The following is a 25,431-nucleotide window of genomic DNA, read 5'->3' as shown; positions in this document are numbered from 1 at the left end:
CTCCAGCCAATAGCCTCTGAGATACCAGCCCATTGGGGCGTGGGTCTCTCTCTTTAAAAAAGCGGTGTCTTCCCTCCTTGCTCTGTCTTACTTCCTGCTTCGCTTCGGGTGACTAGACTCCTTCCTGATTGCACAGAGGGCTGTTGTCTGGGACGGTGATCTGTAAGTTTTTTCCCCTTTAAATAAATACCACCTTATTAATCATAATTCCAAACTGCTGTGGGATTGTTTGTGACTTACGCCTTCACCTGGCACCCAACGTAGGGCGCCATTTGTAGAAGGAGCAGCAGGCAGGCCTGCTTTTCATCCCACCCGGTTTCCACACAGCTAGCTTAGCCCTGGAAATAATAACACGGAAACTGTATTCTTTTAAACACTGCTTGGCCCATTAACTCTAGCACTTACAGGCTAATTCTCATATCCCAATCAACCGATCTCTAATAATCTGTGTAGCATCAGTCGTACCGGGAAAGATTCAGCATGTCTGACCTGGCAGCTTGCTTCATGGCGTCTGCCCGGCAGAGGGGAGCATGGCCTCTGTCTGAGGCGTCTGCCCCAGATAGCAGCGGCCTGGCATCTGAGCTCACTTCCTCTTCCTCCCAGCATTCTGTTCTGTTTACTCCACGTACCTATGTTTTAACCTCTGAGGGCCAAGCAGTTTCTTTATTATAATTAACCAATGACCTTCCTCCATCAGGATTGTTCCTAACTAGCTCTTGTAACTTAAATTAACCCATTTCTTTTAATCTGCCTTTTACCTTGTGGCTTTCTAATCTTTATTTCTGTATGTCCAGCTCTGTCTATGTCTTGTTTTCATCGCCTCTGCACCTCGATTATTTGCTACTGCTTCCTCTCTTTATCTGGAGGTTCCACCTATACTTTCTGCCTATCAATTCGCTGTTTAGCTCTTTATTAAGCCAATCACAGCTGTATCTTCACACAGTGTACAAATATTCTATAACATGTTGACACTTATTTTCAAAAAAGTTCTCCTAACCGGTATGAATGGAATCAAGATGATTACAATCAATTAAATTTTTATGATGATTTCCAGACCTATGGATTTTGGTAACTGCAGTGCCCATCTCTACAACTGACTGAAAAGATTAGATATTTAGTATCATACCATACAGTTTTACCTTATTTACATATTAGTGTCTTCCAGCAACCTATTTCTAAGCCGTTCTTATTATTTCTATGGCTTATATTCCCATAAAGGGCGCTTCTGACTTGCAGAAGTCTATTCTATGCGAGAAGAGAAGCATATACATGCAAACATTAACACTTTTTAGGTCATTGATGAATTATAAAAATACAAAAGATTCTAGGGAGAAAAAAGGGCTATCCCCAGGCTGCTTGGATGGTATTCAGTCTTCAGCCTCTCTTCTCAGGCCCTGCTTAGGTTGCCTCTCCTTTGTCTTGCTACTCAGACTGCATTTGCTGAGATAAGGATTCTTGCCTGCAGCCAGAGCTTAGGTAGAGATGTTTTAAGCCTTTAGACACACTAAAGCTGAAGGAATAATAATGCATGCTGCAAATACTGCAGCCCGGCCCTGTACCTCATTTCACACCCCAAATGGTTTAAACCGTGAATAGAGCCAGGTGGGATTAAGCTAAAAAAGCTTTTAGAGAATGAGGGTCTTTCTTTTCGGATTGGAGGGAAAGAAGGGGATTGAGTTGGCATTGAGTTCAGGACATTTTTAGACAGGGGGTTGGTGGTTGGAAGCGAGTCCGGACAAAGTATTGCACTCCGATAGTCTCAGCAGTGGGCACTTAGGTAACACTATGTCTGAACTGAATGTAACTCAACCGCAAATCTTATTCATTTACTACATTTATAGTACCACATCTACCATTCACCTAGAGAAACTTTTAGCGAGTAGGCGAACTTAATGAAGTTTAGTTTTTTCTGACCTAAGCTCTTTAAAGTTTGGGACATTTGCATAGAAGTAATGAAATGTCAGTAGAAGAGTTGTCTTGACCTAGCCAATCCCTCCTCTGTGCATTGCTCCATAGTCACAGCAAAAGAGAAAACAATGGGTCAATCTTGTCATTGCTTTCTACTGTCTTACAGAAGTAATGGTGTTTGGATGAAAACAGACTGCTGGCAATGCAACCAAAAAGGTGTCTGAGAGATGAGGTTTTTAGGAGCTTATCAAGGAGGCGAGTTCTCTGTAGACAGTATCTAGAGTATGTGAATAGCATGCTCTCCCTTAAGTTTATCTTCTCAGTGTTACTGGTTTTATTTTCATTAATTTTATTTATTGTATGTATTGATATTTGTGTGTGTGTGTGTGTGTGTGTGTGTGTGTGTGTGTTGTGAGCTAGACAACTGATGTATACCCAGACATGCATCCTGTCCTAGCTCTTGGATTATACCTTGTTGGCATCCCTTGCCTATGTGCCTTGACCAGCCCTGTAAGGTAATGAATTGATCAGATATGAATTTTGGAAGCTGTCAAAGTATTGCAGTTCATTTGCTCCTCAGTTATTTTTAATTAATGAATTTTTAATTTTGACGCAGGGGGAATGGGTGTAATTTGCATGCCAGATGAATGATAAGTTCTCAGTACAGTGCATCATTTACTGTCATTGTTTTGGTAGTCATTTTCATACAGTAGGAATTATTTTTCCAAAAACTCATCTAGAGCTTCTTGCAATCCACCACACCTTAGTAATATGGAGCTGTGACTGGAGAATAGTCTCAGCAGCTGAAGGTGAGTGCTACCCAAACTGAGAACTTTGGTTCCATTTATTCCCAGGAACGACAGGGCATGTAGTTCTTCTTTTTCTCATCTCCCTCTCTCTCCATCCCTGCTCTGCATGGTGTGTATTCTCATATATGAATAAATGAAATGAAAATATAAATATATTGTTTGGAAGTTTTAAGTAAAAGGAAAAAATAGAAAATAGAATGTATTTGGGGGACCATAAGGGAAGGGAGAAGAAGAGAGAGAGAGAGGAAAATGAGGAAGAAAGGGGAGAGGGTGGGAGAAGACAAAGCCAGTTCTCTCTATCCTGCAGTTCCTCTGGATGAATGGACTTCCTCGGGATGAATGGAACTCAAGTTCTCCGATTTCGTGGCATGCACCTTCAGCTGCTGAGACTACTCTCTGCTCACAGCACCTTATTACTATGGTGTTGGAGGGCAAGAAGCTCTAGATGAGTTTTTGGAAAGATAACTTCTACTGCATGAAAATTACTACCAGAATATTCTGTAAAATGAAAATACAGAGTCACCAACATTAAAGGTAGTTGTTAAGCCTTTTCTGATCTTTCTCATATCTTGTCCTGATGGGTTTTCTTTGTGTTGGGGGTGGGAGGCTGCATGTGTGTTCACAGTTGTAGTAAGTTAATGTTTTCCTATATACTTGAAGATATTTAGGACACTGACAGAAATTACATGTGGGAACCAGAATACTATCAACTTATGCCAGTATAGAATGCCAATTTTAATTTCAGGTTTCAGTACTTTGTGTCAAATTGTTGAAATAAATTAAATATGCATTTGTGTGGGATCTTTCTTTCTTTTTTTTGAGATCATAAGATAATGAAAACATTTCTCCCTTTCCTGTCTTCCAATTAATTATGGCAACTTTATTTTAAAGACAGAATTCATTCTCTACCTCAGTATTTACCAACACCTCACAGTAGAAAAACATTGATGCAAGTCTGTTTCTTGCCCAGATTTGAGAATATGAGGATAGCATTAACTAGTCTGGTTTGTAAGGTAGAGACATGTTGCATAGGACTCTTAGGGTTAACAATTCTTCTTGGAATTCCTAATCAGAAAACAAATAATTAGCTCAATTTCTCACTAATATTAGTGATTAATTTTAATAATTTTTTGCGAGGCATATCCCATGGGCATGGATTGGGCTGTAACAATGTGAATATCCTTCTTAGAAAACATGATGGAAAACTCATTGTTAATTTAGCATTACACTTGCCTCAGTGTAAAGATTCTTCTTTCTTACTTTGATCAAAGACATAAAAATGTTATTCAAAGTGCTTTTTACTTATGCATGCTATAAATGGAAGGAAATTAAAGTGTTTAATATAAAGGAGTAAAGACTGATCAAATCTGCCTCATGCGATTTTCTCAAATCTGTGGGGAATTGCAATTCATAGCCAATCTGCATAAATAACTTTGAGAGACTACAGGGCCTGCTTAATAAATTAGATCCTAAATTATTTCCCACTATAGCAAACACATCATTAAAACCCACCAAGTTTTCTTTCCATTTCCTCATGCCAGTCTAGACAACTCTCATTAATGCTGTAATGTTCTTTCGGGTACTAAGACACCGTGGAAACTAATAAGCATGCATAGCGACAAAGATCACCTTTCCACAAATTACCTGAATTATTTCAGAAGAAAGCAAGTACCTGGACTTTCTAAAATATATTATATCTAAGACAATGGATTACATCACTTTTTTTTTTTTGTACTAAAGGACCATATCTCTTGGTCTCCAAGTCTTGTTGCAAGAACTATGATCCACAGGAAATAAGGTCAGAGAACCAGACAGTATAACTTGGGTTGAAATACCATGCAAATAAATAGGTCTCAGTGCTTTAGAACTGATTTGCATTCACTCAACGTAGGCCAGTCTCTTGAAGAACTTTGCTGATATCCCATCACTGAGTTCAAGTCTCCCGCAGAACCTTTCATTTATATAACATAGTAATTTTCTATTTATGTGTTTATCCCTACCATATAAACATGTAAATCCAAGTCATAATGTATTTCATTGACTTTATACAGTATCATTACCAATGCTTCTATTTTTGAATCAGGAATAATCAAAATTAACTCACAAAGTTTAAATGCACTAAAGATACACATATCAATTCTAGTACATTGTTTCACATCTTATTTAATTCAAATTAATTTAAATTATTTCTTTTACTTTTTTCATCTTTGAGAATATAATTACAATATTTTCCCAATCTCTTTTATTAATTCTAGCTCTTCCAAAAACCCCCTTGCTCTCTTTCAAATTCATGACCTCTTAGTTTATTGTTATTATATAGACATAAAAACGTTCACACACACACACACACACACACACACACACACACACACATATATATATATTCATGTCTATATGTATATGTATATAGTCTCCTCAACTGCATTAATGTAAACTAAGTCCATTAAGGAAGTCCTCAACTTCCCCAAACTTTTAACAAAAAGGAAAAGGCCTCCCTATCACCTCTGTGAAATTGCTATTGAGTTAAAACACTGTTAAGTATGAATCCAGAGATAATGTCACTATCAAGTGTTTTACTTGAAGTTAGAAAAATCGACAAATTGTCAGCTTCTGTATTTTGTTGACTTTTCCAGAATAAAAAATGTCACCTCCGAAGTTATTCCTCATACAACCTGTACTACTACATAGCTCTTTTTTGTTAGATGCTACCAAAACTGAGGTGATTTTTTTTAGAATACAATCTATAATGTATTAAGAAAAGGATGGAGGTTGCACATGTATGAACATCTAAAGTACATGTAATTTTTAATTGATACTTATAAATTAAATTGATGATCATCTGAATAGTGTGTGATAAAATTCTCTTCTTGCCTTTTCCTTTGATGGGAATCACCTTTTAAGATGAAGCCTGGATCTCCGGTATCCCATTATGAACGCACATAATTTGAGGAGACAAGGGAAGCTAGAATCTTTCAGCCCAATTATTAGAAATTCTGCTATGTTTCTAACATTCCACATGAGACTGAAAATTATCATTCACTAAAAATATCTGTATATAGTAGCTGGGTTTTATCATGGCATTGATACACAATTGGAGTCTCTCAGTCAACTAGAATTCACACAGGTTTATGGAGAACTTGAAATTGTGTTACTGGCTGCTACATGGTATGTTATTTTCAGTGAGACTGTTTTTGAGTTCTAAATGAAAAGAAATCTCTGTGCTACCCAGACAAATTTTTGTTGTTGCTTTGAGACTTCATGTCACTATGTAGCCATAAATGTCCTTGGATTTGCTGGATAGACTAGGCTGGCATTAAACAGCAATTCTCTTGCCTCTGATTTCCCCATGGTGATAGTGTAAGCACAGGCCATCCCACCCTCTGGAAATCCTGTTAGGTGACCCACTAGTTAGTTAGTACAAAGTATCTCTTACTGAAAAGACAACTTATTGCACTTGTTTTCATGAATTAAAAGTAGTTCAAATACTGTATAGATTTTGGTGTACATAAGTCTGTTTTTCTTCCTTAACTTTATATCTTTATTTTAAATTTCTTCAGATCACTTAGATTTAATGACTATTACTATTAACACATGAAAAACTAATTTCTGCTCCATTTAAATATGTTCGCTGATGGAAACCAGGTTGCCTAGCTACCCATCTGATGTATTGTTAATTCACATCTCTGCCCATGCAACCTTTTACAAGTGGACGTCTATAATCAAATCACATAAAGATACAGATACAGGTAATTTCTAGGCATGTGTCTTTGTTTGTTAATTCATTCGTAGCAGTTTTGGTTTTGTCTTTGAGATAGGATTCCACCCAGCTCAGGCTAGCCTTGAGGTACTATACATCCAAGGATGACCTTGAATTCTTAATCATCTCACTTCAGATTTCCGTGGTGTTACAAGCTTGTTCCACCATGCCTGACAGTGTTTTCTAGAATGCTTTAGAAAACCATTTAGCAGTTCATGGTGGAAAACGTTATGATTTATAGTTAGACAACTTTTTTGTACTTCTATATGTCTAGATATAGCTGCAGTTAAGTGAGCTAATTTAGTTCCTCTGCTGATATTTATTTCTTAACAATTGTTGAGATTCAGAACAATAATTAATAAAATTAAGGTATGCTCTAGTAGAACTCAAAAAAAAATAGCAAAAAGCTTTATGTGTTGAATCCCCAATGAGGTTCCTCTTAGAGAAGGTGGAACCCATTACTAACTGATACCTGTTGGGAGAGGGAAAATCAGTTCTCTTTGAGGCTGTGCCTCCTCCTGGTGTTCAGTAGGTGACTTCAGGGCCATAGATTTATCAGTCCTGATTGAACTTGATGAGTTTACAAAAACAAAAGGAATGGGAATGCAAAATTGGCTTGGTTTGGAAAGAGCTCTAGATATGGGAGGAGATGGGAGATGGTGACCATTATGATCAAAATACAATGTACAAAATGCTCAGAGAATTAATATTTTGCCAATATATTAGCATAATTTATAATTTAAGATGAGTTTAGTCATTGTTTTCCTCTTTTTTATTTTGGTAACAAACATTTTCTAAGTTGATACTATAAATTTCAGATAAACTTAATTCACTATCAGTAAAACTGACTGCTCTGACAAGATCGCTTGGCAAAAGTTAGGAGCATGGGGGTGGGGGTGGGGTAAGGGGAAGAGGAGAGGGGGAGAAAGAGGGAAGAAGGGGAGGGTTGGGGAGAGCTTGGGGGAGTGGGATGTTTGAGATGGAGGAAGGGTGAATATGAGAGCAGGGAAGAAGATATCTACATTAAGGGTGTCATTTTAGGGTTGGCAAGAGACTTGGCTCTAGAGGGGTTCCCAGGTGTCCACGGGGATGTCCCCAACTAGGTCCTTGGGCAGTAGAGGACAGGGTGTCTGAACTGGCCTTGTCCTGTAGTCACACTGATGAATATCTTGAGGCTCCATTCTTATTAGTGACTACTGTCAATAAAGGAAGTTTGTGAGGGACTATTCTTTTGGTCATAGTGAATAATCTTTTTAATACTTGTCCACATTTGATTTGCAAATATTTTCCTGAACACTTTTGAATCTATGTTGATTATAATAACAAATAAAATATAATTCCTACCAAAACTATGCTCTTCTCTAACATCCACGTGTGTATAATATATATCACACACACATGCATACATGTACACACACAGAGAATCACAAACACAGACTATACACATATTAATAACAACAAAAAAGTAAAACAGCTTAGTAGGCTCACTTACCCTTGTCCCAGGAGTTGACAAACTTCATTTGAAATCTGTGCAGTCCAGTTCTCGGCACAAGTGACATGCCAAACACTATGGATTTTGAACTGTACCAAACCATTGTTGTTCATTGTGCCATTGAGAAACCGCACTGAAAATGCAGATCATAGGATGTGGTTACATGAAGACAGGGAGTGGGGGCCGTGTGGAAATATTGGTTAAAGGGAAACATTTCATCTAGACAAGAGGAAGTAAGCTATTTGAGTCCAAGTGTACAGTAAAGATATGCTAACTATGCGCATTTAAGTTGCTAAAAAATATTTCAAACTGTACCATTACAAAATAATTAAATATTTAAGGTGCTATGTAGAATTATTAGATAGGTTTACTCCACATTGTATGCATGAAGCATAATGTTACTTTGCATCCCATAAATAGTTATAATTTTAGAATTTCCAACCACATTCTTGAAATACTATTAAGTAAGTAGAAATATATAAAGGATATTGGATTATACATAGGGTCATTTTGGTTAAGTTCATAGAAGAATAATGGCCTCAACTAAAATGTGTTCATTCTCAATAAGTAGATATTAGCAATTGGTTGTAGCTTTTTCTGAAGAGTATCTTGGAAGATATAAGTTGAGAAATAGAAATTTAGTTGACATAATTTTGTCCTTTTCTACAATTAAAAATGAATAAAAAGCAGGAACATTCCAGTTTATTTCCCAGCAAATGAACAAAATAAAATTATTCATTTTGTTTTTTAAGTTATTAGAAGTTATTTATGAAAATCATTACTTAAACTTAGTCACTTAAAGAAGGAAAAGTGAAATTCAGGAGAGAAAGCTCCTTTTTTTTCCTCATGTGGCCTTTTCCAGAATCATTCTGTTTTCATTTGTTGTGTTTGCTATATGATTTCCACCATCTTCTCTCCACCTTACAAACATTTTGCAAAGAATGTTACGGTCATTATACCCAGAAAGGACCTGAACCTCACCTAGTTATCTAGAAAAATAATTTTTTGTGATGACAGTCTGGCATACAAACACCATGCTGCTACTGGTTTTGCTTTATTCTTGAATAAAAGAATTTAGTATTGAATTAAACAGACAGAGACTCAAAAACTATCCTTAGTTTATATGAGGTAGGTGATCTTTGACAGATACATAACTTCTTCAACACTCAGTTTCTTCAGGGCAATATCTAGTATTTTCTTAATATGGGACTCCTTTATCACACTTATTTATAGTGCAATGCACATAATATGAGTAATCCCTTTTTTAGAAATTAAAACAATGGACAATAATTCAATTAATTAAGTCATCATTGAAACCTGAAATGGGAGCGTGGCCTGGATCCAATCAAAGAGAAAAAATAAAAGACACTTGAGAACTAAACTTGTTAAAGTACCAAATCCAGATAATTCAGTTAAAATATGCCTTCAGGTGCTTCTCCTGAAGGCAATAAACAAAATAAGCAGTCAGTGTGACAGGTACTTGGTGCCTGCCTTGTGTTATTTTCTATCTTTGATATTTATGATTTCTGACTGAATCTTTCTTGCCCTAAACCTACAGTTATTATGTGTTATCAAGTTTAACAAGCAACACACACAAACTAGAGGCCTGCCTGTATTTTAGTTTTACTGCAAAGCAGAATGGTCTAGATGTGCTGATATCAGGAGGGAGACTCGCATTCCTCAGCACTTGAAATAAATAAATCATGCAACCGTCCATTCATGTTGGGGAAATCCAAAAACAAAGCTAAAGTAACCCAAGTATCTTCATGAAAATAAGATCTCCTAAGAAAATTGGGAGCATGGAAATCCTGGGGGAGGGTTGAAGGGGAAGAGGGGAGAGGCAGGGAGGGGTGCAGAGAAAAATGTAGAGCTAAATAAAAGTCAATAAAAAGAAAAAAAAAGACATACCACAGTCTTCTTCATCTGAGCCATCAGCACAGTGTGTGTGTCCATCACAGAGGTTCCCCATTGGAATGCACTTTCCATCTTTACACTGAAATTCTTCATCCTGGCAGGGCTCTGTTTATTGTTGAGGGTAAGAAAATCACAGATTGATGGTTTCTGAGTACCCATGCAATTTATACACTTTTAGACTTCAGAATTCAATTTAGCATGTGGTGGAAGATGCTTCAATGTTGAAATACTTGAAACTTTAAATGAGTTTGGTTTAAATGTGGCTTTAAACAGATCAAATCTTGGTCATCTGTTTTGCAAATGTGCTTTGAGATTGATCTTAAAATTAATTGATCTGAGAGATCTCAAATATGGCTGGGAGATAGTTATCTCAGAGAGATTTATTTTATTGTTTTCAAAGGAAGAGCTCTATGTTGGGAAGGGAAGAGGAACTCTGTTCAGGGCACATATGATGTCGATCCTCTGAGAATGGACTGTTGTACATGGAGATACTGAACATCTCATGTTCTGTGGTACAGTGACATTCCCGAAGGAGAAACAAAGAACTTGCTAACAAAAAAAGCAGCAAGACCTCTACTCTGAAAATAACTAATAACTAATAAATATAAATCAGTATCATGACTGTCTCATTACATTAAACTTGGATAGATTTCACTTAAGTCACCACTTAAAAGGATATCAGAAACAAAATATTCTCCATGAAAATTTTGTTATTAAAAGTTACTCAAAAATAAACTGTTTGTCAAATAAATAAATAAATAGCTAATATATTAACAGTTAATATACTAACATTATTATATTAAACACTATTAATATAATATAAAATATAATATTAGTATATTAAATGTTGATATACATTTACTATTTATTTCTATGGCAAATAGTGTGTGTGTGTATGCAAACACAGATATGATACACTTTCATTAATTAGAAATCCACAGAAAACAAAGGTAATGAGAAGTATAGATAATAAGTTAATCCTCTATTTGTTCTAGAAACAATTGCTCTGCATTTGCTGGTTTAATAGCATTTGAGAATGATGGAGTGTTATCTTTACTGATTTTTTTTCAAAATGTATTAGAATGTTTCCTACATGTACAAAGCTCCAACATCTCTACTCTTCTATGTTTATTCTCTCGCCTTACAAGTTTTTTCCATCATAGTCATGGCTGGTTACTCCCGTATTATTTGTAGCACTGCTCGTCCAGTTTGTAAACCCTGCCAGGCCAGTCTCAGGGTTTATTTATAGTGACCAAAGGTAGAGTTCTTGAAAGAGATCATTTTAACTAGGAATCTAGCTTTGAGACTCAAATTTGAAAAGTGGTAAAAATTGCTACTTTTTAAAGAAGGGATTTTAAAATTAGTTCTTCAAAGATTTCATGCAATACGTTTGATTATATTCACTATTCTTGATAAAATTCCTGGCCCTTTCTACCCAACTTTATGTTCTTTATCTTTTGTATCCTTTGTAGCCTTCAAGACCAATCTGTATACATATATTAATCTTTTTAAGACTTAGTATTTTTTGTTTGTTGAGTTAGAATTAGTTCTACTTATCATAAGAATAAATAAATAAATAATGTACCTGGTTTGCCAATATGTGTGAACTTTCTGTCCAATAAATGGTATTAACAGCAAAAATAGCAACATAATTAAAAGTTCTATTTAGAAAACCGACGGCAGAATCTGTAGTTCTGGGAATCAAGCTGCAACTGACTTGAGATGTCTCCTTCTTTATACCTTAGTCAGATAAGCTTGTGTTTTAGCAGGCAGTGGTTATAATAGTTTCGTGATTGGTCAAATTTGTGAGAATGTGACTGGAAGTGTTCAATCATAAATATCCCTGAACCCTCAAAAAACACCCCAGAAGGGGTGTAAAGAATGCAAGAACAAAGGATACAGAAAAGGTCCATGAAATGCTATCTTCTTGACTAACATGGCTGTTGCCCTCACAAGCTCACAGCATCTGTGATCACTTGCACAGATCTACACAAGAACAAGTGAGTCAAGACTCTACCATGAATGGTGGAGTCATTCATGAGTCATTATCCTTATCTCAGGGTCTATTAGAGGCTGATGGCTATTAAAGAAAGGGAAACCTTTCTTTTTTCCTTAGCAATGTTATTGTTAGAAGATTATAAACGATTGTGTGGATGGCCCCACACTCAAGTGCATATGAGCAGTCTTAATTGGACTGAGAGGGACAAAACCTGGATGAATAACTGTAATTGCTTCAAAGGTTGAGGACTTGAGTTAGAGCCTGGGGAGTGAAGTGGAAGAAGAGAAATGACTAGCCAAAATTGTTCTCTGCCTTTGGCATCAGTGTCCTTATACACATGTCTGCATACACATGCATAACTAACTAATCAAATACAAAATAAATAAAAACAAAAAGTGGGGGTATCATGTTGGAAAGGGGAATTGAAACAGGGAAATGCAGACGGCTATGATAAAGATGCATGTCACATGCATCTGTGTGTACATATATGAGTCTCAAAATGAAGTTGTTTAAAAGTACAAGCTTTAAAAATATCTTCCTTCCTTTCATTTTTCTCTTATTTCCTTATACATGGGTGTGTTCTGACAGTGAGCTCTGAAACGTCTGTCTATCACCTTATTATTCTTGTTCTCTGCTCTACTTCTACTATTTTTCTCTCCAAATAAAAAGAAGATCAGGAAAATATGTCTGATCATTATCACTTCGTAGCAGAAAACAGTAATTGGATAAATTTGTCTATTTTAAGTTTTGAAACCTTCTATATTTTAACCAAAATCTAATTTACCTTAATAAAGATATTTTTAGGAAGTTACAGCTGACTGTTTCGGCAAATTTTTATATCAGGAGAAAAGTAGGTTATAAAACTCAAAACATAATATTATTAGGGAGGTTCTAGTAAATGTAATTACCAATTTATTTCACAAACACATATTTTTAAACAGATTACTGAGATGACAAATGGCCCCAAATGATTGTATTTTCTACAAGGAAGCATCAACATCTTACTGGAAAGATTTCTCTTTCTTCTGAACACTATCATTATTTAACTTTCCTTTAGAAGATAGGAGAACTTCAAAATAGATGCACCCACATAAATACACACTCTATAACAATATATATTTCAGCATATATTATTTTATAACATAACTGTACTAGTTTCAGACCCATAATTAAATATTTTAATATAATCCATAATGTTAATCATTATGGATTACTGTTAAATTATTTATTATATTTTCCATAGCTATTATAATAATTATGTCAAATGAAGTTACAGTGACAGTACTTATTTGTGGATATATGTATTGTTAGTGTTGTTTTTATTATTGTGATCAAGTTATAGTCAGTTGGAAAGGCACATGTTAGTTACAGTAAGTATAAGAATCAGTATAAAATTTTGAGTGAAAACATGTTCCCTGTCCCTGTCTAAAAATGATAATTTGTTGTCTTTCTGTAATCAAAGCTGTTAGGATTATACTTGTAGAAACAGAAAAGATAACTAGCTCAGAAGGCAAAATAAATTGGTTGAGAAATTACAGAGTGGTAAAAATGGTGTATTCTTGCTGAGGTGTTTTGATATTATAAAATTTGAGGAGGTATGCATAAGCTATTTCAAACTTTCCATATATGTATAATCATGATTTTTGTTTTTTGAAATATATAATATTTCAGGTTATTAGGAAGTCTTTAATACAATAATTTTATTCTTTCTGGAGCCAGAAATCTTATTTCTGATAGTTTTGTGCCCATGGTGAGAGAAGAAAAAGGTAATATTATTCAGAATTGAATTTTCCCATTTTCTCTTTATGAAGTCTCTATAGCCCTGCCTCATTTAGTCACCATATGCTTGGTTTTTTAAAAGAAATCAAATTGGTTTCAAAGGTACACACCACACAAGATGGGGAGGGCTCTAAGGCCCTGAGTGTAACCAGGTGCCATTTGTGAGTTGGATTTATGCTCTACTGACTTCCACGTGAAGACTCAGAGAATCAGAAACAAGCAATGGGAACACATTCATAAGAGACTTAGCATAATAAATATCTACTGTGAATACTCAAGTTCAACGTGACTAGGAATGATTAAAAAGGACAAATAAAATAAAATTTGCTTCATAACTTACTTAAAGCAAAACTTTCAAGATATTCCTAAAATATCTCAGAAAACAAGAAAGTGTTTATACACTGGAAGCCATTTTTAGCATATTTTCCCACAGTGTTTCTGAAACGATTGCCAAAGCAGAACACCAATATAAAGAGGAATGTGTACCCAACCTCATATTCATTACTGGCTTGATTATCTTCTAATGCCAAATCCCTGTTTCTATAACTGCATTTCAGTCTTTTGCCATTAAAAACATTTTGATTAAAAAAAAAACCACTATGTGGAGGACAGCTGGGTCACTGAACTTCTCCTTCCCAGAAGACTGTCTTCTAAGTCCAAGAGAAGCAGCAACTCCCAATTGAGTCCATTTTTCATGCAATGATGTTCTGTAAGAGATCCCTCTATCTTGACTCAAAAACAAAACAAAACAAAACAAAAAAGCGTTCTCTTAAAAACAAGATGCTCATGACCAAAATCTGGCTCTAGGCAAACCAAATGCAAAGAACCCCTTCATATAAGCATGTGTGTTCGTTTTATTGGCTGCATTAAACTATGTGATTTGGGTTACTTTCTCCAACATAATTTTTTGTGGTATTTTTCAAAACACATGATACTTTATTTTTCAAGAGTAAGAACCATATAAAAATCAAGAACTAATCATTTGGATGAAGAGATGTTTGTTCTCTTACACAGTATCTACTATTTCAGTTTTTTTTACCTCTTGCCATTCGTAATTTTAAAATAGGAATGTAAAGTCCTGTGACTTGTGTAAATTTTGTACTTACAGTTTTATATATGAAAGAATGTTCTGCAATGATTTCAGTTGCTTAGATTTGTAACAGACCCACTCTCCTACAGGTTGATATACAGCTTTAAAAAACTAAATTGCTTCAGATGGGCTTTATTATTTATTTATATTTTTTAAAAAGCAAGCAATTATTCCATAAAAGTTTCTTGTCATGACAAAATATGTGAAAACATATTGAGATGACTAACCTGCTGTGAGGATAAATACCTTTGTGCTAGCTATTTTATTGTTCCCTTGTATGATATTTTGTATGTCTGCACATTTAACTATGCTGTACCAAATACAGACTTAACATGCACACAGTAACTCAGTCTCATAAAATACAGGCAATATTGTTATCTGCACTTTTCATTGTATAGTATTTTTTTTTCGTTTTCAAACTTGATTTTATTGAGCTTTACATTTTTCTCTGCTCCCTTCCCTGCCTCTCCCCTCCCCTTCAACCCTTTCTCATGGTCCCCATGTTCTCAATTTACTCAGGAGATCTTATCTTTTTCTACTTCTCATGTAGATTAGAACTATGTATGTCTCACTTAGGGTCCTCATTGTTATCTAGGTTCTCTGGGATTGTGATTTGTAGGCTGATTTTCTTTGCTTTATGTTTTAAAACCACCTATGAGTGAGTATATATTATAATTGTCTTTCTGGGTCTTGGTTACCTTACTCAAAATGATGTTTTCTAGCTCCATCTATTTGCCTACAAATTTCAAGATGCCGTTATTATTTTTTTTTTGCTGTGTAGTACTCTGTGTGTAAATGTATTTTAATCCTAAATTGTTATTAATTTTACGTTTTCATCATCAATGACCCTGAAGATATAAATTCTCTTTGCTTTTCTGCATAAGTTATATTTTAATCTCAACTCTGACTTCATAGAATCTTAGACTCTCCTCTTCCCCTGCTACTATCTTTTCCCTCCATTAGAAAAAAAGATCCCTTATGGTTCAGGCTTGTCTGGAATTTAACATGCCACGAAAGATATAGACGGACTTTTAAATTCTGGTTTTTGTGTCTTTCTTGGGTCCTTTTCCTTGTGTTTGTTTTTTACTATTCCAATGAGCAGTTTTTGCTTTATCTTATTATACTTTAATTCATTTTATTATTGTCCCATTTTATAGAAGCCCAGAGGTGAGGAGACGGGGGAGTGGAGACATTTTCATTCCTCAGATAAAGCAGGTTCATTTGCCTCCAACACTGGCTGTGAAGGGCTCTTTCTCTATTTGCCCCTTGATCTCAGGTATTGTGTAGTTTGATCTCTAGCTAGTGATTCTTCTTTGGAAGGTTCTGGAAATTTTAGGTAATAGAGCTTAGCTAAGGGAAATAGTGAACTGGTGTTGTATCTTGTTTTAAGAGTCCCTTGCCCACTCTCACTCTATCCTCCCTTCCACCGTCTCTCCGTCTCTCCATCACTCTCCATTTTTGTCTTTCCATCATAAATTAAGTAGTCACTACTGTATGCTTCCACAAGCACCACATTCTTTCTTCTTGTGGGCTCAGAATCCAAGGGGCAAGGACTGTGGACTGACTGTCTGAAGTCTCAGAAACCTGAAAACAAGCAAATTCTTCCTCTTTTAAATTGACTTCTCAGGTTTCTGAGCACAGTGATGGATAGCCGCTTATGTGGACAAATTGCTTTTGTCTGGGGTGGAAAAGTCATTCTCTGCATTTATCCAATCTAGATACTTTAAAGCATTTAATATATAAGTATGCTCATATGACAATAAATATGTCTACATATGGCTTATGTAAAGCCAGTAAGCTGCACTCTTCCATAGCCTCTGCATCAGATCCTGCCTCCAGTTTCCCTCCCTTATTTCTCTGTATGATGAACTAGGAATTATAAGCTGAAATAAACAATTTCCTCTGCAAAAAAATAGAGGAGACAAAGAATTTCTGATCCTCCTGCTCCTATTAAAGACAGGTACCACGATATGCCAGACTTATGTATGTATATTTATATACATACATATATATGTATGTTTTATATACATACAAAACACAGACAGACAAATACTATATACATATATATATGCATACACACATACAGTTTGCTAATCTCAGTAATTGCTTGTTTTGTTTGATTTATATCACTGTTTCTAAGTCAAAAACAGCTGCTTCTAAATCAGATGGGAGATTAATTGATTGGGTTTAAAGCCAACCCTTCCTAAGTAGCTTTCATAATTAATTTTGTGGCTTGTTGTTGGGGCTAGAGAATGACCATAAAGCTGAAAGCAGGGCACTTCCTGGGACAAGGTCAATAATTTCAAGCCAACTGTGAGCAGTAGAGAAACAGATATAAGCATCATTTAACCACACAACAGGATTTAGCCTTAGATAATAATCTAGAAGAAAGCAATCATGGAAAAATTCCTCTTCTCTAGGATTCAAATGAATGAAGGATGATTTGTATCAGAAAAAAAAAATGTACTGAGGAGTAGGTCAGCACAAAGTGAGTCAGAACCCATGTAGAATCACAAGTACAAATAATTCAAAAAATTAAAATATCATATATATGGGAATACATACATACTTTGTGTATCCCTCTCTAAACCTGTCTGTCTCTGCTGTCTCTGTGTTCTCTTTCTCTCTCGCTGTATATGTGTTTGTTACAGTGCTTTGCTTTTTCCTACTGTTAAGGTTAGGGATTTGATAAAGTACACAATAAGCAGGCTTTAATGCCAGCAGCATTCAGTGTTAAACTCCTCCACTGCAGTTGTTTTATTCTGGCTGTTTCTAACAAGTTAATGATGTTTAATTTTTTAATTGGGTGTCTCTGGCATCCAGCAGTTCAGTAGCTCATCTTCCTCCTTGTGTCTCTGCAAGATCTCGGAAAAGTGAAAATTTTCTCCTCACAGAGCCAATTATTTTACTTTGAACCTCATTTTTAATTTTTACTTCAGTGAATAGAAGGCAAGGTTCTTAATAGAGAAGTACTTGATATGCAAAAAATGTTGTGGATTCCTCCTGTGAAGAAACTCACATAACCATTACATATAGAAAGAGGAAAGACCAAAACCTACACTACTCTGAGAAAGACAAAATAATATATCAGAATGCAAGCATGTACAATGAGATTTGCTCTTGAAAGGGGTTTCACCCTCCTTGCTTTGTTCGTATAACTGTGCTGAGGTGTGCACTATTTCTTACCTGGGATGCCCAAGTAATATCCAGTAGTGAAATTTGCTTTGAAGCCCCTGCTTGCCGTCATTGTGCTTGTGATGAAAAGCACAGTCATCCTGTTGGTGGTGGAGAACACGTCCTTCACAGGGCCAGGCCCTGTGTACACAGCTGCCCGCAGGGGAAAAGAGATTGTGAGGTGTTTGAATCTCAGCGATACCTGAAGAATTTTTTTCCATCTTCTGGAGGAAGGACTAAATGCAGCATGATTCACCAAAATTAAGCTCACAGTCTAAGAGTTTAGATGCTAATTCTTAACTGTTTTATCTATTAGAAGAAGAAAAACACTTCTGAAACAAAACTGTTTTGGTGTGGGAAGTCCTGTATATGTGTTTCTTTTATTGATTAATGAATAAAGAAACTGTTTTGGCCTGTGATTGGGTAGAGTAGAGCTAGGCTGGGAAAATTGAACTGAATGCTGGGAGAAAGAAAGCGTAGTCAATGAGATCTATGGATCTACCAGCGTGGAAAGATGTGAACTGCCAGCTAGAACCTTGTCGGTAGGCCACTAGCCTCATGGTAAAATAAAAAATAAAGAAAATCAGTTAATTGTATATGTAAGAGCTAGTTAGCAACACACTTAAGTGATTGGCCAAGCAGTGATTTAAATAATACAGTTTCTGTGCAGTTATTTTGGGCTTAGCAGCTGGGAACAACCAAGTGGTTTCTTACAAGACAATGTCTATCTGAAAATTACAATATAATTTAGATACCCTTCTATGATTCTTCTTTATCAGATCGTATTCTGTTTATTTATGTGAATTATTATAAGTAAAATAATAAATTAATATTTTCCTTGATCATGTAAGTAGTATTTTTTTAATAGGAACACTTTTAACTGAAAATGAAATAAAGCAACCATTTAAAATTTGTTGACAAATGTATATACTGATCCAGTTGAATGTTCCCCAAGAAGTCTTTCTGGTCCCCAAAGGATTTCATTGCTGATTTATTCAGTGTGTGGCTCTGACAATTCCTTCCAGAAAGCTCTGCTCTAAAACTTCATGGGATTTTGCTGGTATGTCTAGGGAATTCTCACTATTATGCTAGTCTTTTGAGGTTGGATTCTCATGGTGAATCTTCCTTCACTTGTCACACACAATTTTTATATAATAGTTCCCTGATTTAAAGATCTTCAGGCCAGAATTTATACTTATCATGAATTAAGTCACAAATACAGTTAGATAAAACACTTTCTGTGGTGAGAAACTATTAGTTCATACTTCCCAGTTGAACATTTAACCATCTTCCTAATTTAATATTTAATTTACCTTACCAAAAGCTAGTTCTTTCTTAAAAAGTAATGTTTAAATGATATAGTATAATCTTATGTTTGGTTAATAACTTTTAAATATGCTAATATGTATTTTGTTATCCAGACAAAAATATTTCTCATGTATAATAAAAAATAATAACCAACAGAAACAGTGAAAAATAAATATTGGTTAACTTTTGTATCCTTCTAAGCTGTTAAAAGGTAGATGCTGTTATAAACAATAATAAGCAAAACAATGTCAAAATATAAGATAAAATGACTTAAAATCCTGATTAACAACAAATATTCTAGAAGAGTATATTGTGTCACCATTGCAAAGATGCCCCATAAGAATACCCAAAATTCTATGGGAGGAATTGGCAGAGGAAAGATCATGATCAGAATACAGTGTATGAAAAGAATCTATTTTCAATATCCAACATGTGACTTTGCTGCCATATATTCATTTTGCCAGTTGTAAAGTTCTGACATCTGCTCCCACATGCTGTCTCTGTGCATCAAGTGATTTGAGTTACATAACTTTCAAAAGACTCAAATTTCAGTCTTACCTAAGAGTAAGGAGTCAACTTCTCCCCCATCTCTCACTTCAACCACATCATTGATGCTTTCCAACTCAAACTCTTGAAAATGAAGTTGGATATTTTTTCCCTTCTGTGCATTTAAATTCCATACACCTTGAAAATAATAAATAATGATGATTAATTTACAGCCTATATCTTTGTATCTCTACTAAGTATCCACAGTCTTATTTATTTTCATTGATTTATTTTGTTTTGAGCTAGGAAAAGTAATACATTGGTTAAATCTTAAATATGTGTTGCCATAATTAAATAAAATTTGTTATAAACTCATTATTATTAAATTTATTTTATACAAAATAAAATACTTTTATTGGCTTTAAGTAGCCAACTAATACTGTAGTGCAGTTTAAGAATATCAATAGGTATTAAGAATCTACTTTAATTCACTTAAATTTCTTTATTTTTGTTTGCATTTTGTGTGTGTGTGTGTATGTGTGTATGTGTGTGTGTGTGTGAGAGAGAGAGAGAGAGAGAGAGAGAGAGAGAGAGAGAGAGATTGGGGGGAAGACACAGTGCACAGAAAAGAGCTTGCTAGAATAGTTCTACCCTTCCACTATTGACGTGCTAAGAATCAAATAAAGAACATGAGACATAGTGGTAAGCATCTTTACTTGACAAAATTTCAAGTCTCATAACATAGAGCAAAATTTCTTCATACTACCTACTTAATCAACTACAGTTATTGAGTTTTCCTTAAAGAGCCATGAAAGTCCTGATTTTTTTTGATTAGTCTATGAAGGGTCCTTTAATGTCCCTCTACAATGCCTTATTTTACTCCTATTTTAATGGCATCATAATCTTTTGCAATGAGTGGCCCTTGATCATAATATCTGTCCAGACAATAACCTTGTTTATTCGGTAAGTAAAGTTCTTAGTGAACATTGGGTGAATAAAAGAACTAAGGACACCCAAAGAATGCTGAGTAGAGAAGAAAAGTACACCAGTTAGTTGTCCAAGATTAAATGGTTAACCCTGAAAATGAAAACATAGAAAGAACATTAGAATAATATATGTATATATCTGATATATCTATCAGTTTAATGTTGTATATAACAATCACACATTTATATATGTATGAAACAACAATTCATTCAAAAAAAAGTCTTAAATTTGAAAGAGAGTAAGAAGGGGTCTATTAGAGTGTCTGGAACGAGGAAATGTAAGGGTAAATTTATGCAAAAATTCACATTATATAATCTCAAAAATAAAGCAGTGACTAAGAATTAGATTTTTAAAATCTCCATGCAAAAGATGTGATTGCATGTTGTCTTCAGCATGGAATGTGTATCCCTGAGGATAATCTTTGCTTCCAGATTCGGATCATGTTAGACTAATGTCTATCAATTCATTTGACCTAACGACATCTATTTGCCTTGAAATTGTTACACATCTCTTTGTGAAGAGAGCCTCACATTTTAAAATCCCCCTTTCACTGTCATTGTTCTGTTCATGGAACTGGCTCAATACTGCAGTTGAGTCCTACCTAGGCATGAACACGAGTAAAACATGGCTATTTCCCAGACCATGCCTCCCGAATTGCAATCTTTGTAAAACTGGATGGAGAATGTGGATTTGTAATGCAGATTACACAGTTTTCAGATAACTGTCATGAGTCTCTCTATGTAATTACACTAGCCCAGAGATAACTTTTGTACAATGGTTTGTAGGTTGCTTTCTCTAAATTTAGATATTTCAGCAGCCTGCATTATTCTCTTATTGGTTCTAGGAGTCTAAACATATTCCTCTGGCTGTATTCTTCATCAAGTCTAGTATGTGTTTTCTAAGGGTGAAGGTATTGCGTTGACTTTGCTCTATGAAACTGCAAGTTTGTTCTACATACTCCAGGGATTATACGTGAGCAAGGAAAGTGATGAGGAAAATATCTAGAGCAAGGGTGACTGCATCAAGGGCATAACTTTCATGTTTTTATTCTGGTATTACAGTAGTAAAAAGTGCTATGAAGAATGATTGTGAGACTAGATTGAAACCATGAATAGTGAACACCATTGCTTTGACTCACTTAAAACTTTGCAATGAAAAGTAGGCCAGAAATCTAAAAGAAATCAGGGAAGGGTTTGGAGGGAGGAAAGCAAGGCAGGGGAAATGAAATTACAAATACTGTCAAATATGAAGGAAATAATTAAAAAAGAAGTAATAATAAATTACAAATACTGTCAAATATGAAGGAAATAATTAAAAAAAAGCATGCTACTGTGTCCATTTTGACAAATTCATAATCTATTTCTCTATTCATGAGGGGCATAACCTTGTTATATACATTTTTCCTTGGTAAGCTGAGCAAGAAAAGACTCACAGAAAGCTTGATTAGGGTAGATATCTGGAAAGTTGGGAGAACTGAATGTTGTGTTTGGCTCCCATAATTCAAAAGGTCCTCCGCAGTCAGCTAAAATGGATTAAGAAACAGTTATTAACAACACCATGCCTATTCCACAGATATTTTCTTAGATGCCAAACATTGTAAAAACACATTTCCTAGAATGCTAGTTTTGACAGATTGATTTTACAAACTGTATAAGGTGTTAGGGAAACATGTTAGTACATTGGTGTTTTTAGTAGAAAAGTTCCCAAAAGCTTTATATTCTTACTTCCTTTATAAGTTACAAAAGATTATAATAGTGTTTACAATTGCCCATATTTATTTGACCAATGGAAATATTTTGTTAAGTACATAAGGGAAAATCATATCTGCAGAAAAATGTGAATATTTATAAGAGAAAAATGCCAGCCCTGCTACCATCTAGAAGTAGAGTCAGTTCTGGTATGTCACTGATCTAGCAATATAGACTTTTTGATCATTTATTATTAAGGTATTGGGTGGAAATGATGCTCAACATTGAAGTGTGTGGTAGTCAGGAAGGGAGGAGCAACACTTTCTCTTCCTGTTTAAAATTCTGAGGAAATCATGCTAGTGCACACCTGTGATCCAAGATCTTAGACTATGGAAGCAGAAGGATCTGGAATTCAACCTTCCTATATTACATGAGAGTATACACACAACCTTTCCAACCAAAAAGTGCAACAAAACAACAATTCTTAGTTTTCTTTTCTTGTAAGATATGTTTCTCAACATTTTGTCATAGTTGAGATTCCCAGGGTTTAGTTAAATTTTATTATAAAATAGAGCCTACATCTTCTAGTTCTATGATTAGGTATACTAACATTCTAGTATACTGAATATATGTTTTCTTTTTACTAATTATAAAGAAATATAAAACAGTTTAAGATTTTATTGACTGTTTTAGGGACCCCAATTTTAATACTCGCTACCATTTAAAATTATATAGTTATATTTAAAAATGATTTCCAAAATTTAAGATGCCTGGCTAACTGTATGAGGATTTTCCTTTTAGTGAAGGCATATAAGGTTAGGATTTTTTAATACTCAGTAAATTAGAAATTGAAATTGAGAGAGGGAAAATTAGACTATATCCATGCAGAGCTTCAGTCATATGTTCTTTCTAATAATTTTCTATACATATCATTAGTCTTTTTTACCTGAACCACTTGAACATCTTCTGAGCATGTGCATGTATGTCTGTGTATGTGAGATTCTATGTGTATGTCCATGCCTTTGTATTTGTGTGGTTTCTATGCATAAGCATGTGTGCATGTGTGTTCATTTATGAGTGTGAAAACACAAGTGTATGACTGTGTGTTTGTGTATGAATATGTGTATTTGTATATGTGTGTGATATGTGAATGGGTATAGTATAAATTTGTCTGCATTTGTACATAACATATTTGTCTGTGTGCAGGTGAGAATGGGTATGTGTTTATCACTGTATATTTGGGTTAGTACAGATGCAGGCATGTGTACAATATATTTGAGCTTAAATCTCTATATTTTATATTCATAAGTGTGAATGTGCTTGTTTGTTTGTATTGTGAGTATATATATACTTATATGTGAACTTGCAAATGTGTATGTGTGGATGTGTGTATATATATGAGTGCATGCACATGTTTACCTATGCTCACTGTGTTTCAGTTCTTAGGTGTGCACATGTGCATGTGAATGTGTGTATGTATTTGTGTATGTATATATGTGTAAATGTGTTTGTGCGAGTTCATGAAAGTTTAACTATATGTGCTTGTGTTTATCTGTCTAAATGTGGATATGTGCACATGTATGTCTGCGTGAATATGCTTTATGTATTCATAGGTTTGTTGTGTGCACATGATTCTTATGGGAAGTTCCATAGACTGATGAGGCATGACTCTAGAAACTGCATTCATACTATGCTGTTAGGTAATAGAGGCCTACACATACAATGGGAGTAAAACATCCTGGCTGGCTTGGAGGGTCTGTTCATTGACAGAGTTGGATTCTCACTTTTAATATTCCTAGGTGCTGTTATTTCAAATGTTTGTAATTTGATTAATCTCTTTTTATGCCATAGAAATCTCTACTGTACCCATGATGTGTTTATGCAGCATTCTCTAAGGGAGTTTTCACAGATGGAGTTATGTCCTTAAGAGATTCTGCTTGTAACCTCTATTTAAGGCTGACATTTATAAGGTTTGTGTCCATAAGGAGGTGCATCCCAGAGGTGGGAAAGAGAAAAGCCCAACCGTCTCATAGAAAGTTTGAATTAAACACGTGGAAAAAAAACAAGATAAGAAATGAAGACATAATTTCAATTACTGATAGGCTTTTGACTGTTACTTATTTATGGGGGAAATAATATATGTAACTTGAGAAACAATAAATCACATTGAATTTAGATGAAATTAATTTTAGTATTCTCAATTATTATCTATTATTTTAGTAATACACAATAAATTTTTAATATTATATTGAACATGGTAATAAGTTTAGGTCCTAATCTGAAATTACATCTCCTGTGAGAATTTGGGGTCCAACTTTTAAAAATTAGTAGTTTTAAGACATTTTTGTAGCTATTCATAATGTATATATTTTCATCAAACTTGTGATTTAAATGTTTATTTAAGTGTTTAAATGTTGTGGTTTAAATGTTTATTCATGAATATTAAATTTTATTTGTTCTTAAAATAAAGTTAACCAATGATAACACTAAATGAGGCTAGTTGTTGTAAAGGTAAAGCAATGAAAACAAAAGAGAGTAAGAAAAAGTTCTTTGGTGAAGGATTCTATTAATGCAATTAAGACCTGTGTGTGCTAGGGGTTGAATATTAAGTTGGACAAACACCACAGATTTCTGGTCTGCAGGGAAAGGCTAAGAAAGCATAAATGCAGACTGATTCCCATATGGAGAACTTGTCAAGTTGTTTAGTAACTTTTTTCAAACTAACTCACTGCGTGTTAAGAAATGAAAAATGGCTTACTTACATCAGGAAATGATAGAGAAAAAATAATCTTGGAATATAAAATGGCTAAAGCCAGTTTTTCTGAATTAGTTGAGAATCTCAGAAATTACCCAGGAGCTGAGTGCTGAATTCTTTTTGCCTACACATACTGTACTTTGTGAGAGAGTCTCAGAATTGGTTTTCAAATTAATATGATGTTTGTTTAACAGAATATTAGTTTTTGTAAACTTCTTCAAGTAGAGAACTCTTACTGAAATTAATTGTATCAACATCACAGGCACCATCCTGAAGCTGATGGAA

At 34.8% G+C, this 25,431-nt stretch overlaps 1 protein-coding gene across 1 annotated transcript in view; it reads right to left on the bottom strand.

Annotated features, from left to right (window-relative positions):
• Tmprss15 (transmembrane serine protease 15) overlaps window positions 1–25,431 on the bottom strand; it is a 103,830-nt gene that overhangs the window by 21,655 nt on the left and 56,744 nt on the right. Inside the window, exons 14-18 of the mRNA XM_041678537.1 lie at window positions 22,136–22,225; window positions 19,789–19,914; window positions 17,935–18,075; window positions 9,875–9,985; window positions 7,967–8,099 (exon numbers count right to left, since the gene is read on the bottom strand). Of these exons, the coding sequence (XP_041534471.1) occupies window positions 7,967–8,099; window positions 9,875–9,985; window positions 17,935–18,075; window positions 19,789–19,914; window positions 22,136–22,225 (601 nt within the window). The remainder of the gene's footprint in view (window positions 1–7,966; window positions 8,100–9,874; window positions 9,986–17,934; window positions 18,076–19,788; window positions 19,915–22,135; window positions 22,226–25,431) is intronic.

Source organism: Microtus oregoni, unplaced genomic scaffold, assembly GCF_018167655.1.
Source record: "Microtus oregoni isolate MIOR12 unplaced genomic scaffold, Mior012 000030F_ref0000283, whole genome shotgun sequence".
Classification (NCBI taxonomy): Eukaryota; Metazoa; Chordata; class Mammalia; order Rodentia; family Cricetidae; genus Microtus; species Microtus oregoni.
Note: the sequence above shows the minus strand (reverse complement) of the source record. Positions and strands in the feature narration are given on the sequence as shown.